General features: G+C 44.8%; 1 protein-coding gene and 1 long non-coding RNA gene across 2 annotated transcripts; both read left to right on the forward strand.

Annotated features, from left to right (window-relative positions):
- Positions 1-1,467: 1,467 nt before the first annotated feature.
- Positions 1,468-8,160, forward strand: LOC132993300 (ewing's tumor-associated antigen 1-like). The gene is made up of 6 exons (XM_061063059.1): positions 1,468-1,750; positions 2,885-3,016; positions 3,190-3,260; positions 3,358-3,470; positions 4,257-5,662; positions 7,707-8,160. The coding sequence occupies exons 1-6, from the start codon at positions 1,615-1,617 to the stop codon at positions 7,814-7,816; spliced, it is 1,968 nt and encodes a 655-aa protein (XP_060919042.1). The 5' UTR covers positions 1,468-1,614; the 3' UTR covers positions 7,817-8,160.
- A 4,339-nt stretch (positions 8,161-12,499) lies between these two features.
- On the forward strand, positions 12,500-13,252 carry LOC132993307 (uncharacterized). Its single transcript, XR_009676446.1, has 2 exons — positions 12,500-12,670; positions 12,718-13,252. It is a non-coding gene; the product is annotated as an uncharacterized LOC132993307 (long non-coding RNA).
- The last annotated feature ends 1,748 nt before the right edge of the window (positions 13,253-15,000 follow it).

A 15,000-nucleotide genomic window follows, 5' to 3' on the forward strand; every position in this document is an offset into this window, starting at 1 on the left:
GTACTATCAGTCCAGCAGGATGTGACACGTTAAACGTCCTTTAGGGAAAAGATGCAGGATGAGGAGGAGAGCTGCTGCTGCTGACAGCTTCACAAATATCCCCTGCTGCTGTCGTCTGCAGGATGTACTCACCCTGAACAGTCCGCTCATTTACAGTCCCAGAGACGTTAGACGTCAAAAAGAGATTGTGGAACAGATTATTAGACCTCATGAGAAAACCCCCTAACCCCATCAGATAACGATGATAAAGATCGGGTTTATTTCCTAACTCCTTCAGTTCTGCAGCCTGCTAAGCTAAATGGTTTATAACTTAAGTGACTCTGCAGATGAAAATAAAAATTGTTAGGTCTGTGAGCATGAACCAGTTAATCACATTAATCTCATGTTTGACCCTTCAGGCTCTCCGTAGATACTCGTCCTCAGTGTCTCCCTGTAGTCTCAGTGATGTAAAAGAAGAACACTGCTGCATCTTTGAATGTCTCATTTCACTTTAACAAACTCTCAGACAGTAATATCCACCTGATGACATCACACATTGACCTGATGACATCACACACTGACCTTATGACATCACACATTGACCTTATGACATCACACACTGACCTTATGACATCACACACTGACCTTATGACATCACACATTGACCTTAAGACATCACACATTGACCTGATGACATCACACATTGACCTTAAGACATCACACATTGACCTTATGACATCACACACTGACCTTATGACATCACACACTGACCTTATGACATCACACATTGACTTCATGACATTACACATTGACCTGATGACATCACACACTGACCTTATGACATCACACATTGACCTTATGACATCACACACTGACCTTATGACATCACACACTGACCTTATGACATCACACATTGACTTTATGACATCACACATTGACCTTATGACATCACACATTGACCTTATGACATCACACATTGACCTTTGTTACCGTTACTTTGAGCTGTTTGACGTCAGTTTGGGATCCCTAACCACTTCCTGTTTCTGTGCTTAACTTCATGTCCTAGCCTTCACTCTACCAGAAGGGTCTTACTTTATTTCAAAATAAAAGCACACAGCAGGTAAAGTACTCTCAGTTTAAGACAGGACAAACATAAAAAAATAAATGTGAAATAACAGAATTTCAAACACACGATTTAAAATGTGATTAATCGCAATTAGAAATGTTAATCCTTTAACAGCCCTCATAATAATAATATTAATTAATTATTAATTATATCAACAGCTTTCAATCAATGTTCAATGTTTTTATTTATTTATTATTTATTAGCATATATTAATAATAAATGTTTGTCAATTTGTTTAAGAATAATTAATTTACGTAAATTGAAAAGAAACATTAGATTGAAACGTTTTAAATATAATTGTGATGATGATAAGCGCAGAATCCGCGCAGCTCTGATGCTCCTGAACGCACCCTCGAAAGGAACCCTGGGAAAGACAAGATGGCGGGACGTTCAAAAACGTCGCTGACAGGTCAAATCAACAACAGAATAAACTGTAAATAACATATTGAATTTAACCGTTAGCCCACAAATCGTCGGCTGGAACGAGTAACCGACGTTTAACCGCCGGTATGAACGGGGTTCGCCGGAAGTGTGACCCTCCTTTTGGACTGACGGGATCCACACCGAAACCGAACCGGCTGAGCAGAACCTTCAGACAGACTCAGACTGCGGGTAAAGTGGATCCTCCGAGGAGCGAGCCGGCAGGTTAGTGGCTGTTTTTCTGTCTGTGTGTTTGTAATTCATCTGAACTTGTTCCATATTGTTGCCCTGACAATGTCCCGCTCAGCTGAACGTACACAACTCTCAACCAAACTCCATTCAAATTTCTCGCACTTTTTAAGTTTTCTTGTAGATCCACAAGGAACCCCCGATCTCAAAGAGTGGATAAAGTGAAATTTACAAAGCCAAACTTGTAACTCTTAATTCGGGATTTAAAAAATCCCTAATTAACCCTTTAAGGATCTTAAAACTGTCTACCAAAGATCCATGGATGTGTTGTCTGTTGTGACGGTTACAAGCCCTGACAGCGTCCCATTCTGCTGTATCTATACAACAATACACCAAACCCCATTGAGGTTTCTTCTTAATTTATGTTTTCCAGAAACTCAGTTTCAGATTACAGTTCAGCATACAACATTTTTACAGCAGTTCCTAGATCATAAACTGCCATGTGGCATGTAACTTGGGGATCACGGGCATGCCGGTGTTGTTTGTGGCATGCCAGCGGTATTCGCCTTGGTCCATGGCATGACGGTGTTATGCCGAGAAGTGCATACATGCCTCCTGAGAATTGCATGCACCTAGCAGGACACTTTGCATCCACCTTTACATGTCCTCTACAGACAAAGTCAGATACTCTTTGCAGCTCATATTTACGCAAGCTAATGAAAAAGCGTTTCCTATCGAATTTTCAGGACAATAAGGATACTAACCTTTTTAAAAATAAACTATACGTACTTTGTCATCACAGATCTGCCCCCAGATATAGGATTTATACCGTTTTCAAACACTTCCCAGAGGTGCATGCAATTCTGATTCTCAGCAGGGATGTAATTCTCGTCGTAACACCTGCAGGGGGAAGCACCCATCTCTCACGAGTACCAGCCATCTTCAAAATCTTCCTCTTCAAACAAAACGAAGCCATGGGTGTCAATGGAAAAAGCTGGAGGGGATAACAAGTGACAGATTCTTTGTTGGTATCTGAAAGGTACTAAAATAAAGTAACCTTGGATTTTCAGCAACAAATGTCCGAAGCACTTATTAACTTGAGTCAAGGAGAGCTGAGCTGTAAATGTTGTTGTTAATGAATCAGTTTTTTTTTTTTTACTTACTCTCCAGAATTTAAGAGTCCGACCAGAATCCCGAGATCCAGAGCAGGCGGAGGTTTCAGCGGAGAGTCTCCACACAACGACTCGGACGTCCAGCAGGACATAATCTGGGACGCCACGTCTCCTTCTCCAAACAGACTCGGTAAATATCAGACAGAGTCCTTGGATTAGTCTTTCATAGTTGCTGTCACACCTGCACAAAACTCCTGAGTGCAGATTTGAAAACATCTCTAAAGTAAAACATACGAGGAAAGAAGATTTGCTTCATGGAGGCAAGAGCTGCATCATCATTACTAACATGTTTTTTGTCTCCAGGTAAAAGAGGAAAGAAGCCGCCTGCTGGAGTGGTGAACATCTCAGAGATCGTCAGCAGGATCGCTCCAAAGGTGAGCGACACTACCTTCCATCGCCGCGTCCCGAGACGTAGCTGATCAGCAGCACGACAGTCTGTCCTGAACGTTCCAATGTGTTGTGTTTGTGAAGCATGGCAGGCCGAGGGTTGCAGAGCCGACGTTACAGCAGTGGATCGGAGACAGCGCAGCCATTCCCTGCACGCCGGACGTTCAAACTCCCAAACCGAAGAAGAAGTCCCCGAGGTGAAGGAGGAGACGAATCTGCTCTCCTTGTTTTCATGTCTCTTCACTTTTTCCTTTCGCGCGCTCTCTTATTGTGCTTTGTTTTGATTCAGTGTTTACTGTCGTTGTTGTTGTTTGTTTTTCATAACAACAAAGTTCTGATCGTATTTTACGGTGGGTGATGAAGGCAACCGCCCGAAGGATTTACATTTGTAAAAAAACATGCTGTGACCTCAGAGAGGGTGCGATTCAAAACCCACACTCAAGACAAAAACAAACGCACTGATGGAAACACGCTGCACATGAAAAGACGTGCTGCAAAAAGATAAAACACTTGCATGAACAGGAAAGGCGCTGTCTCACTGAGCGCCCCCTTCAGGCCTGGAGCTCGTCTGTTCTGAAAACTGGATTTGCCGCGTTTAGCATTAGTTTGTTTTATTTTAGTTTTTAGTTTTCTAAGCGTCTCACTCTGCAACGCGTTTCCTGTTCATGCAGGTGTTTTTGTGTATTTTCAGCGTGTTGATATCTTAGCAGCGTGTTTCCGTCAGTGCGTTTGTTTTGGTCTTCTGCACGTGTTTTTGAACACGCATTGTCTCTGAATTTGCTGTTGCATGTCACTTGAACTCGTCGGCCATCGTGATATTTTAATTTGATAAACAAACTTCTTTCATGTTATTAAAAGTGAAACAAAAATTGGAGATATCTTTTGTTCAGATTTAAATTAAACCTTCAAAGAGTTTGCTTCCCCGACAGTTTTACACAAAATGCCGATGTCATCCCTCTAAGCTCTTTTTATTTTTGTCACAGGCCGAACGGCGTGGACGACTTGCTGAAGCTCGCCAAACAGTTTGATTTCAACATGTTCCGTCGGGACGAAGAGGAAGAGGTGGACGACCCGCACCAGCAGAGTACGGAGCTGCTGTCGGAGGACATGTTGGATTTTGAGAACGGCGATCAGAACGACTTCTCACCTTCACTTCCTGGAAACCATCAACGAGCTGAGGACACGGCGGCGGCTGGGAGAGACATTCAGGCACACCTGGATCTACAAATGGAGGACGATTTGGACCTCCTGTTCGATGGGCCGACCCAGCATGTGAGCGGAAACTTAAGTCAGGTGTCACAAGTGAAACATCCTCCTAGCACGTGTGCGGCTTCTGGGAAAGCGTCTGCATCGTCTCACACTTCTGGTGTTTTCACGACCAACACTAGAGCTGCTCCTGCAAACGACGAGTTCGAGGACGACTGGGAAAACGACGACTTGCTTAATGACTCTTTGGTTTTGGAGATGACACAAAATCCGCACAGCTTTTCCGCTCCGACACACTGCTCAACCCAGAAACCCCCGCATGAAATAAAACGTCAGAGTCCGGGAAGTTTTCGATGGTCAGACAGTCTGAGACAAAGATCGACCTTCAAGCTGGAGTCCAATCCTCATTTTTCTATCAAAACAAGCCAGACAGACACCTGGACTAACTCGAGGGTGGAAAACGGCTCAAAAAGGTCAGAGAAAGACCCTCAGAAGAACAAATGTCACGTTTTAGCAGGAGCGGGTTCTCAACAGAGCGTGCAAAAGTCAAACACGGTGAAATCAGATACACAGAAACAACAATCGAAACAAAGGACAAACGCGGCAGCTTCGACACCTCCTGCTAGATCCGCTCGCAGCTTTCCACTCACACCTGCAGCAGTTCCATCCCACAACGAGGCGGCCGCCATCTCTGACCTCCTGGACGACGACCTGAACTCTTTCTTCTCGTCTGATCCGGTGTGGGACGACCCGGCCGACGACGACCTTCTGTGTGAGATGTGTGAAAACGTGGAGAACCAGATCCAGAGCGCCCAGAACGTCCCCATCAAACAGACAGTTCCCACGTCGACCCAGAGAGCCGCTCTGCAGCCATCCGTCAACACCTGGGACAACCGAACCAAACAGCCAACGGCCAATCAGAAACCTTTCCCTCCTCAAACTCTCCCCCGTGCAGCTGGGACTTCTCACGCAGGTGGTTTGGTTTCAAGCGCAGCTGAAGGTGCACAAATGAAAAGAGAGACTTTAAGGTGCGCACAGTTAAAAAACTCTTCAGGGGGCGTGCACAGTTCAGCGAGTCTGCAGATGAGCAGCAGGGTCCAGACTGCGCCGCAGGGAAACATCCGGAAAGAGCACTTCACCTTTAAGAAGCCAAACAACTCGGTTTCCACAGTGACCAACAAAGGTAAGAACGCGTTCACCTTCAACACATCCTCCTTCGCGGGTTTTACGCCTCCTCACATGTTTTGCACCTCCTTCATGTGTTTTGCGCCTCCTTCACGTGTTTTGCACCTCCTTCACGTGTTTTGCGCCTCCTTCACGTGTTTTGCACCTCACCTTCACGTGTTTTGCGTCACCTTCACATGTTTTGCGTCACCTTCACGTGTTTTGCGTCACCTTCACGTGTTTTGCATCACCTTCACGTGTTTTGCGTCACCTTCACATGTTTTGCGTCACCTTCACGTGTTTTGCGTCACCTTCACATGTTTTGCGCCTCCTTCACGTGTTTTGCGCCTCCTTCACGTGTTTTGCGCCTCCTTCACGTGTTTTGCGCCTCCTTCACGTGTTTTGCGTCACCTTCACATGTTTTGCGCCTCCTTCACGTGTTTTGCGTCACCTTCACATGTTTTGCGCCTCCTTCACGTGTTTTGCGTCACCTTCACATGTTTTGCGTCACCTTCACATGTTTTGCGTCACCTTCACGTGTTTTGCGTTTCCTTCACATGTTTTGCGCCTCCTTCACATGTTTTGCGTTTCCTTTCACCTGTTTTGCACCTCCTTCGCGTGTTTTGTTTCTCCGTCATGTGTTTTGCACCTCCTTCGCGTGTTTTGTTTCTCCGTCATGTGTTTTGCACCTCCTTCACGTGTTTTGTTTCTCCGTCATGTGTTTTGCGCCTCCCTCGCGTGTTTTGTTTCTCCGTCATGTGTTTTGCGCCTCCCTCGCGTGTTGTGTTTCTCCGTCATGTGTTTTGCGCCTCCCTCGCGTGTTTTGTTTCTCCGTCATGTGTTTTGCGCCTCCCTCGCGTGTTTTGTTTCTCCGTCATGTGTTTTGCGCCTCCCTCGCGTGTTATGTTTCTCCGTCATGTGTTTTGCGCCTCCCTCGCGTGTTGTGTTTCTCCGTCATGTGTTTTGCGCCTCCCTCGCGTGTTTTGTTTCTCCGTCATGTGTTTTGCGCCTCCCTCGCGTGTTTTGTTTCTCCGTCATGTGTTTTGCGCCTCCTTCGCGTGTTTTGTTTCTCCGTCATGTGTTTTGCGCCTCCCTCGCGTGTTTTGTTTCTCCGTCATGTGTTTTGCGCCTCCCTCGCGTGTTTTGTTTCTCCGTCATGTGTTTTGCGCCTCCCTCGCGTGTTATGTTTCTCCGTCATGTGTTTTGCGCCTCCCTCGCGTGTTGTGTTTCTCCGTCATGTGTTTTGCGCCTCCCTCGCGTGTTTTGTTTCTCCGTCATGTGTTTTGCGCCTCCCTCGCGTGTTATGTTTCTCCGTCATGTGTTTTGCGCCTCCCTCGCGTGTTGTGTTTCTCCGTCATGTGTTTTGCGCCTCCCTCGCGTGTTTTGTTTCTCCGTCATGTGTTTTGCGCCTCCCTCACGTGTTTTGTTTCTCCGTCATGTGTTTTGCGCCTCCTTCGCGTGTTTTGTTTCTCCGTCATGTGTTTTGCACCTCCTTCGCGTGTTTTGTTTCTCCGTCATGTGTTTTGCACCTCCTTCGCGTGTTTTGTTTCTCCGTCATGTGTTTTGCGCCTCCTTCGCGTGTTTTGTTTCTCCGTCATGTGTTTTGCGCCTCCTTCGCGTGTTTTGTTTCTCCGTCATGTGTTTTGCGCCTCCTTCGCGTGTTTTGTTTCTCCGTCATGTGTTTTGCGCCTCCCTCGCGTGTTTTGTTTCTCCGTCATGTGTTTTGCGCCTCCCTCGCGTGTTTTGTTTCTCCGTCATGTGTTTTGCGCCTCCCTCGCGTGTTTTGTTTCTCCGTCATGTGTTTTGCGCCTCCCTCGCGTGTTTTGTTTCTCCGTCATGTGTTTTGCGCCTCCCTCTCGTGTTTTGTTTCTCCGTCATGTGTTTTGCGCCTCCCTCGCGTGTTTTGTTTCTCCGTCATGTGTTTTGCGCCTCCCTCGCGTGTTTTGTTTCTCCGTCATGTGTTTTGCGCCTCCTTCGCGTGTTGTGTTTCTCCGTCATGTGTTTTGCGCCTCCTTCACGAGTGCTTCCTTCACATTTTTTGTGTCTCGTCTTGTTTCCTGCAGATTTGGGGAAATGTTCTGCAGCAGAGATCGAGCTGAAGAAGCAGCAGGCGATGGAGAGGCGTCGACAGAGGCTGCAGGCCACTCAAAACCTCCCCCGATCTCCAACCTGAAAAACAACAGAAACAACTGGAATCAACTAACGTGCATACGTGAAGTCTGGACTCATCTGCATGAAGGTGAAACCTTGCAGACTCTCCCGTCAGTTGTTTGTCAGCTTTGTTCACTCCTGATGACTTAAGTCTCTCGATCAGATCCTTCTACATTTTATATTTGTTCTTTACGTTACGTGACCTTGTGCCGTTTGTGTTCTTCTTTTATCTGTTCTGATATCACGCCATGTTGTTGTTCTGACTTAAAGGGACGCTTCATCTTTATTTGGGAGGGGGAAAATGTGTGAGATTAAAGTGTGTCCTGTTTGGTGAGTACAGCGGTCATTCAGTTTTAAAGGTGTTAGGCTAGCTGACTCTACTGGATGTAAAAAGAAGTTTGATGGCATAAGACCTTCAAGTCTTTGAAGAAATGTTTCTACTTCTCAGTTTCCAGTAAATTATATCCTAACGAGTTTATGGTCTCAATCTCTGTTAGGCTAGCTGTTTCCCTTTGTTTCCAGTCTTTATGCTAAGCTAGGCTAATAACGCTAAGACCACAGACTGTTTTAGGGGAAGTGGAAGTGTCTGACAAGTGAAGCCGATGCAGAATTACGTATTTATTTGACTATTTTCTTCGAGATATTGACGTATTTATGTCTTTGTCTCAAGATAACAGCGCTGTTCTCTTAATGACGAGGTCATTTCTCGATATTGTGAAAAAACTTTGACTCGTTATTGCGAGTAAAGCAGAGTTGTTATCCTGAGTGAATAGGATAGATAAGTGAGGAACTCAGGAAAGCGACTGGAATCGTACTCGTTATCTCAGGAAAAACAGATTAAAATAAAATGGAAGAGCCTTGAAATAGCTTTTTAAATGTCCAGCAGGGGGCGACTCCACTGGTTCTAAAAATATGTATTTGAATGCTCCTACTCCTCACTTAAATGTATTCCCTCAGTAAATGATATCCTAACCAGTTTATGGTCTCGATCTCGTGCAGCGTCGTCACAATTTCAGAATTTTTAACTTTAATGCTAAACTGTAACCACGGCAACAAAAACAGAAGTCCTTGGCATCAGATTCGGTTTAATTTCTTGTTTTTAACCTCCTGCGGGACGTCTCAACTGCACAGAAACAGACTCAAACGATGCCGATGTAATCTAGCGGCATGTTTGGGTTAGAGATCAGAACATGGCTGTTTAAATACCGTCAATTAGTAAAATAAAGGCGGTTGTATCGTTGTAAAGTACGTGCCATCGAAGGATGACCGTCACCTTTACTTTCAAATCTTCTCGATTATTCTCTGAGTGTGGAAGTGTCAGTTCAAGTCGCAGAATCTTCGCTTCTTTATGCTAAGCTAGGCTAACTAGCTTCATCTACCGATCAGATACGTGGCATTTAAAGAAGTGGATTTACTCTCAGATTGAAGAACTGGTCGCAGCGTAATTATTCCTAAAGGCCAGCAGGGGGCGACTCATCTCGTTGATTCCAGACATCTCTGATAATACGGTAACACTTAAATACTAATCTGCATGACCTCGCGTTTATTTGAGACCGTTAATTATTTTAAAAACCAAACTCACAAACAGTTAAGATGGAAAAAGGACTAATAAATGATAGTGGTTATTACTCTCCGTGTACAGCGGCTATAGTCCTTGTTGCAGCCGTCGTGGGTTCGAATCCGGCCCTGTGCTGCACGTCGTCCCACACTCTCTCTTTCTCTCTTCAGCTGTCTCTTCCCATGAAGGCAAAAACCACTAAAAAAGTATAACTTATTTGAAATGTGCAGCTACACCTGGGCGGTTAAAGGGGCGGGCCTTAACTTGTGATTGGCTTTTATTTGAAGTTTTACGGTAATCAGTTTTAAAGTAGAACAGCATGAGAGCGACAAAGATTCAGTCGTTTCCTATTGGAGTGTCCTAACGGCCAGTGAGCGCCGCAGCGCCCTGTGTCTATTGCCCTCTCACTCAGCAGCTCCTTAAGCTTGTGACACTTCTGTTAGTCCACCTTCAAAATAAAAGCAGCACACTTCTACAAGTACACCTTCAAAATAAAAGCACCACACTTCAGAAACTGAAATTCACAGAGCTAATAATAATAATAATCAATATTTATGCAGTGTGGACAACAAGCGTGCGATCTGGTGTCAGAGTAAACGGTTTATAAAATGTGTATGAAAGTTTTGATATCAGTGTCATAAATAAAAAAGGTTCAACATGTAAGGCTTACCTTAGCTTGATAGCTGCTTGAGAGCAGAAATCGTTATGCTAAGCTAGGCTAACCGTAATCCTGGAGAGCTTTTCTGTTCCTTTAAGATATTTAAACTCTTATTCATTTTGACGTATTTTCTTTCTGATCATGAGGACGAGGAGTCACCTGTCTCACCCTACTCTCTGCTGTTCATCGTTTCCTTTAATGCACTTTAACAGATTGGAGCCTGTTTTACCAATAAAGTTTTACTGTTGATATCGTCAGTCGTCGTGTCACTGTCTTTTCTCTGCACGATGGAAAAGTTCTCCTAACTTAAACTCTCTCATCCAGGTCTACACTCCCTCACTACACTCTGTATGGAAGGTGTCAGGGTCCTAACTGTTACAGTCCACTTAGTCCATGCATGCTGCGCATCATGTCTCTGTCTTTCTGAAAATGATTTTTTCATTCTGTGTCTGTTTTGACGTCATGTTGATAAAGTGATGGAAAATACTATCAGGGGTCTGCATATTGAAGTTTTTTTTTATTATGAAGGAGTTTGTTTTGGCAGCGACAGCCACAGAAATGTCTGGATGGCTCCACAGATGTCATTACATAATGTTTAAAATTCATCATCTTCCTCTTAAAGGTTCCATATTATACAAAATCCTCTTCTCCATGTTCCTCTAACTCTAACATGTGTCTCTAGTCTACAAACCCCCCAATGATGAGAAAAGTCCATCCTCTCCGTCTTCTTCCTGCTCCACTTTTCAGAAAATGTGTGCTCAAACAGGCCGTTTGGAGATTTTCCCTTCATGACATCACAAAGGGCAGTAGCCCCTCCCCCAGGTGGGTGACACTCCCACAGCTAGGTGTTTGTTCTGCCCTCTGAGTCTGCCTTCTCACCGTAAACAATAGGACATGTCAGCCCTGTGATTGGCTGGTAAACAGTCCAGGGTGTAACCCCGCCTATCGCCCAATGACAGCTGAGATCAGCTCCAGTCGCTCGCGACCCTGAACAGGAAAAGCAGTATAGATGATGGATGGATGGACATCAGTGATTGGCCAGTTTATATGGCGAGCTGAACGCACATCTAGAGTCTCTCTGTGGGGTTTCTCTGCCCCCCCTCGCCTCCCTCGTTCCCTACACCAACACGGCTGAACGTGTTTACAGCAGATCCTGTTACTCCCCTGTAGGTCTCAAGTCACCTGAGAGGTTTGCTGAACTCTGAATGACCCCGCCTCCCTCCTCTGCTTCATTCATTATTTCCGGGCCAATCACAGAGGAGAGTGGTGTCCACGCCGTCAAAGACCCGAACAGGTTTCAATTTAAAGACGTTTCCTGACTTCCTTGATGCGTTAAAGGGATAGTTGATGTTTTTTTGAGTGGGGTCGTATGAGGTCACCTCGCCCCCTTTAACCTGTCGTTGAAGCAGTCCTTTGTACCTCATTATTGAGCTGAAAGAAGGTAGACCCTAAAAACAAACGTCCTGATAAGAGTAAGCTCTAAGAGGAATGTTCCGGTTCTTTACTTTAAGGGGGGGGGGGGGGGACTTCTGGGGAAGCTGGAGGACAGGAGAGATCCTAACTTATCGGAACTTGGTCTCATATCTGGCAAACTGAGGGGCGTCCAAAACGGCCGTGTGGGGGGGTCTTAAAAGCGCCTACCTTCTCTGGTCCAAACAAATCCAGATCATTCAGGAGCAGAATCTAAAGTTAGAAGGAGGACATACTGGCTGCTGCATTGTTGTCAGAGAAGCACTTCAACATGTTTCCTTAATGATCAGATAGTAAGGTTATCATCGCCGACTTCCTCGTACGGCCGCAATTTTTAAGAAAACTTCTTAACGTCGCGGCAGAACCAAGGGGCAACCTCCGGTCTCGAAAAATGAAGCCAATGCGGAAGTACAAAAAACTGCAGTTCCTCAAGGTTCCGCCATAAGTGTTTGAAGAATACAGCCATGTACTGAGCTCATGTTAATAATAAATGAGTTACTGTATGTTCTGTACTAAAGCACAGAGACTGTTAATGATTTAAATAATTCAGGTTATATTTGTTTCATGTTAAGATGAAGTACTATCCACAATAAACTGCTTAATTTTTCCTCCAAAATCTGAGACAATTTGATGTGGAATATCATTGTGCAAGTGAGTGAGAGAGCTGAAAATATCATGATTACAATAAGGTTTAACTTCTTAACTTTGAATAGATGTTGATTACCTGAATACTGTACCTTTGTTGTCTGGGTAGTACACTGTTGAATTTATAAATGTGCTCTTACACACAGATGAATACAGAAAAATAGATGAGAACAAACAAATTGATTTAATGAATAACTGATATTTTCTCTCTTTCTTTGCCATCCTGAAGACCCCGCACTAAAAGTCCATGTTCTCCTGGATCCATGTCACATGCTCGAGCTTCTTCTGAATGACTTTTCAACAGTTGAAGTTCTGGTGAGAGAAGATGGCCAGCAGATAAGACGGCAGTACATGAAGGAGCTCCAGCTCAGCAGAGATTAACATTTTTACAGCTTCGTACAAAACAAACAAATAGGTGTGATTAGCTCATGTCTCGATGGACACACACTGTACGGGGGGGTGAATGTTTTGATGACTCATCAGTTTTGATTTGATGAAGGATAAGAGTTATTCACAATAAGGCGTGTAGCTGACCTGATTGACAGGTGGGCGCGGTGTAACGGTTTGTCAGGAGGTTTAAAACCCGCCTCAGCTCTCAGCCTGTGGGTGACATCACTCAGGCCATCCGGGGGAGACCTCCCTCACAGCGAGCTGTTGAAGAGAAGCAACCGAAGTCCACCCCAAAATAACCAACAAATACAGATGTTGTGGAGGCTCAGGTTTCTTCCTCTGTCTCTGCAGCTCTCTGGGCACCTCGACGGACAAGTCACCAATAATCCACACTGTGTCTATAGGAGAAATACAAAGGTGTTCAATTAATGCCTCAGACAAGACAAAATGTACAGTTAACTACATGTGACAGCTCAGGGTGTTTTTTTATTATTAGCCACATCTGCAGGAATAATATTGAACAAGGTAGCTGCAATAATAATAGATGTCAGTCTTAAACACTATTATTTCTAATACTTAAAGTTTTTGGTGTGAAGCTGACACTGTCCACAGACTCCATGACTTCACAGGGTTCTATAGAAAACAAATATCTTATAATAAATACTAAATCATTATTTTTAAATTGTCATGTTCACCTCATCGCTGTTGACATCAGTAAATATAAAACACAGACATTCCTCTTTTTGTCAGAACAGTAACATGAACTGTATGCTTTGTAATATTGATTTCTTCTAGGGGATGATAGCAGCCTAGCTGTTAGCTATGCTGTGAAGTGGACTGCTAACGTCGAGCTGAATGGGCGGAGTTAAGTCCCGCCTTAATGCTGTGGCTAGGTTGATCCGAAATTAGGTTGAGACTGCAAATCCAATATGGATGCGGCCCTTGATTGGACTCATTTGCTGCCTATGTCACAGACGGGTCAGGGTTTGTCCAGTAATATTTACAGTCTATGGGCAGAACACAGAAACTTGGACAATCTGGAGCCGAATCGAAAGCTTTCAGTAGTGTTGTAGTACTCGAAATCTGACTTGAAGTTCTCGGTCTCACCTCAGTTTCAGACGGGGGAGACTCCAGATTTTAAATCAAGACCGGTCAAGTCCACCTCTGATCGGCTATTTCTCCACGTCATCACTGAAGTCAGAAGGAAAACGCCTCTTTTTAAAAGAACAAATAACTTCAATTCATTTATAGATTGATTTTTATCCCCCAGCTTAAATGAGGGACACGCCCCATGCACAAGCTTATTTTTCAGTGATACTGTATTTATGGTCTTGACTCGGTCTCGCCCTGCCTTGGTCCTGGTCTTGACTCTGTCTCGTCCTGCCTTGGTCCTGGTCTTGACTCGGTCTCGATCCCTAAATGTCTCGGTCTTGTCTCGGTCTCGGAGCACTCTGGACTCGGGGACGTCTTGGTCTCTTGACTACAACAGTAGCTTTCACAGTTTAAGTCGGAGACATTAAAATGTTATTTTTTCTGTGTGAAGCATAAATTCCTCTCACAGGAGAGCATGATTCTGTTTTCCTTCAGGACTCGAGCTGGAACTGAACCTGACACTTCTGTTTTTACTCTCCGGATGTATCTGTAAATCATCTATCTGAGAATCCTCTCTAAATAGTTTTTGGTCGCCTCGGTGCGTTCAGAGAGCCAGAGACAGATTTCAGACTTTCATGTGAAAGTAAATCTGGAGTCTAAATCACAAACAGATGAGCAGCTTCCACGAGAGGTGGCAGGTTGACCGAGAATGAATGAGATCTTTAATTGATGGAGATGGCAAAAACGGACCGCCTTCTTCTGCAGCTTTGCGAGGAAGCCTTAAACTCTGCGTTTCTGCCATCGCCATCCTGGCAGAATGAAGAGGAGAGTGATCACTGGGTGTCTGGTTAATGTTTTCATACGTTTATAAACGTTATTCTACAATTCATTCATCAGACGCATTTATCTAAAGTGAGAAACATCAGAGAGGAAGAACAACACAAGAGAGAGAGAGAGGAGGAGACAGCGACAGGAAGTGCAAACAAACAGATTTAAGTCGGATTGGACACACAGGTGCTGACAGGAAGTGACCAGAGACAGCGCACAGGTGCTGACAGGAAGTGACCAGAGACAGAGCACAGGTGCTGGCAGGAAGTGACCAGAGACAGAGCACAGGTGCTGACAGGAAGTGACCAGAGACAGAAAACAGGTGCTGACAGGAAGTGACCAGAGACAGAGCACAGGTGCTGACAGGAAGTGACCAGAGACAGAGCACAGGTGCTGACAGGAAGTGACCAGAGACAGAGCACAGGTGCTGACAGGAAGTGACCAGAGGCAGAGCACAGGTGCTGACAGGAAGTGACCAGAGGTAGAGCACAGGTGCTGACAGGAAGTGACCAGAGACAGAGCACTTTGTGGGATAGGACGAGCTGGCAGTAAGGGAGTTACAAAA

This window comes from Labrus mixtus, chromosome 2 (genome assembly GCF_963584025.1).
Source record: "Labrus mixtus chromosome 2, fLabMix1.1, whole genome shotgun sequence".
Lineage (NCBI taxonomy): Eukaryota > Metazoa > Chordata > Actinopteri > Labriformes > Labridae > Labrus > Labrus mixtus.

Coding starts and splice junctions, on each gene's coding strand:
- LOC132993300 (XM_061063059.1), top strand. CDS start 1,615: ATGAACGGGGTTCGCCGGAAGTGTGACCCTCCTTTTGGACTGACGGGA. Junction 3,017..3,189: donor TCCTTCTCCAAACAGACTCG/GTAAATATCAGA, acceptor TTTTGTCTCCAG/GTAAAAGAGGAAAGAAGCCG. Junction 3,471..4,256: donor CCGAAGAAGAAGTCCCCGAG/GTGAAGGAGGAG, acceptor TTTTTGTCACAG/GCCGAACGGCGTGGACGACT.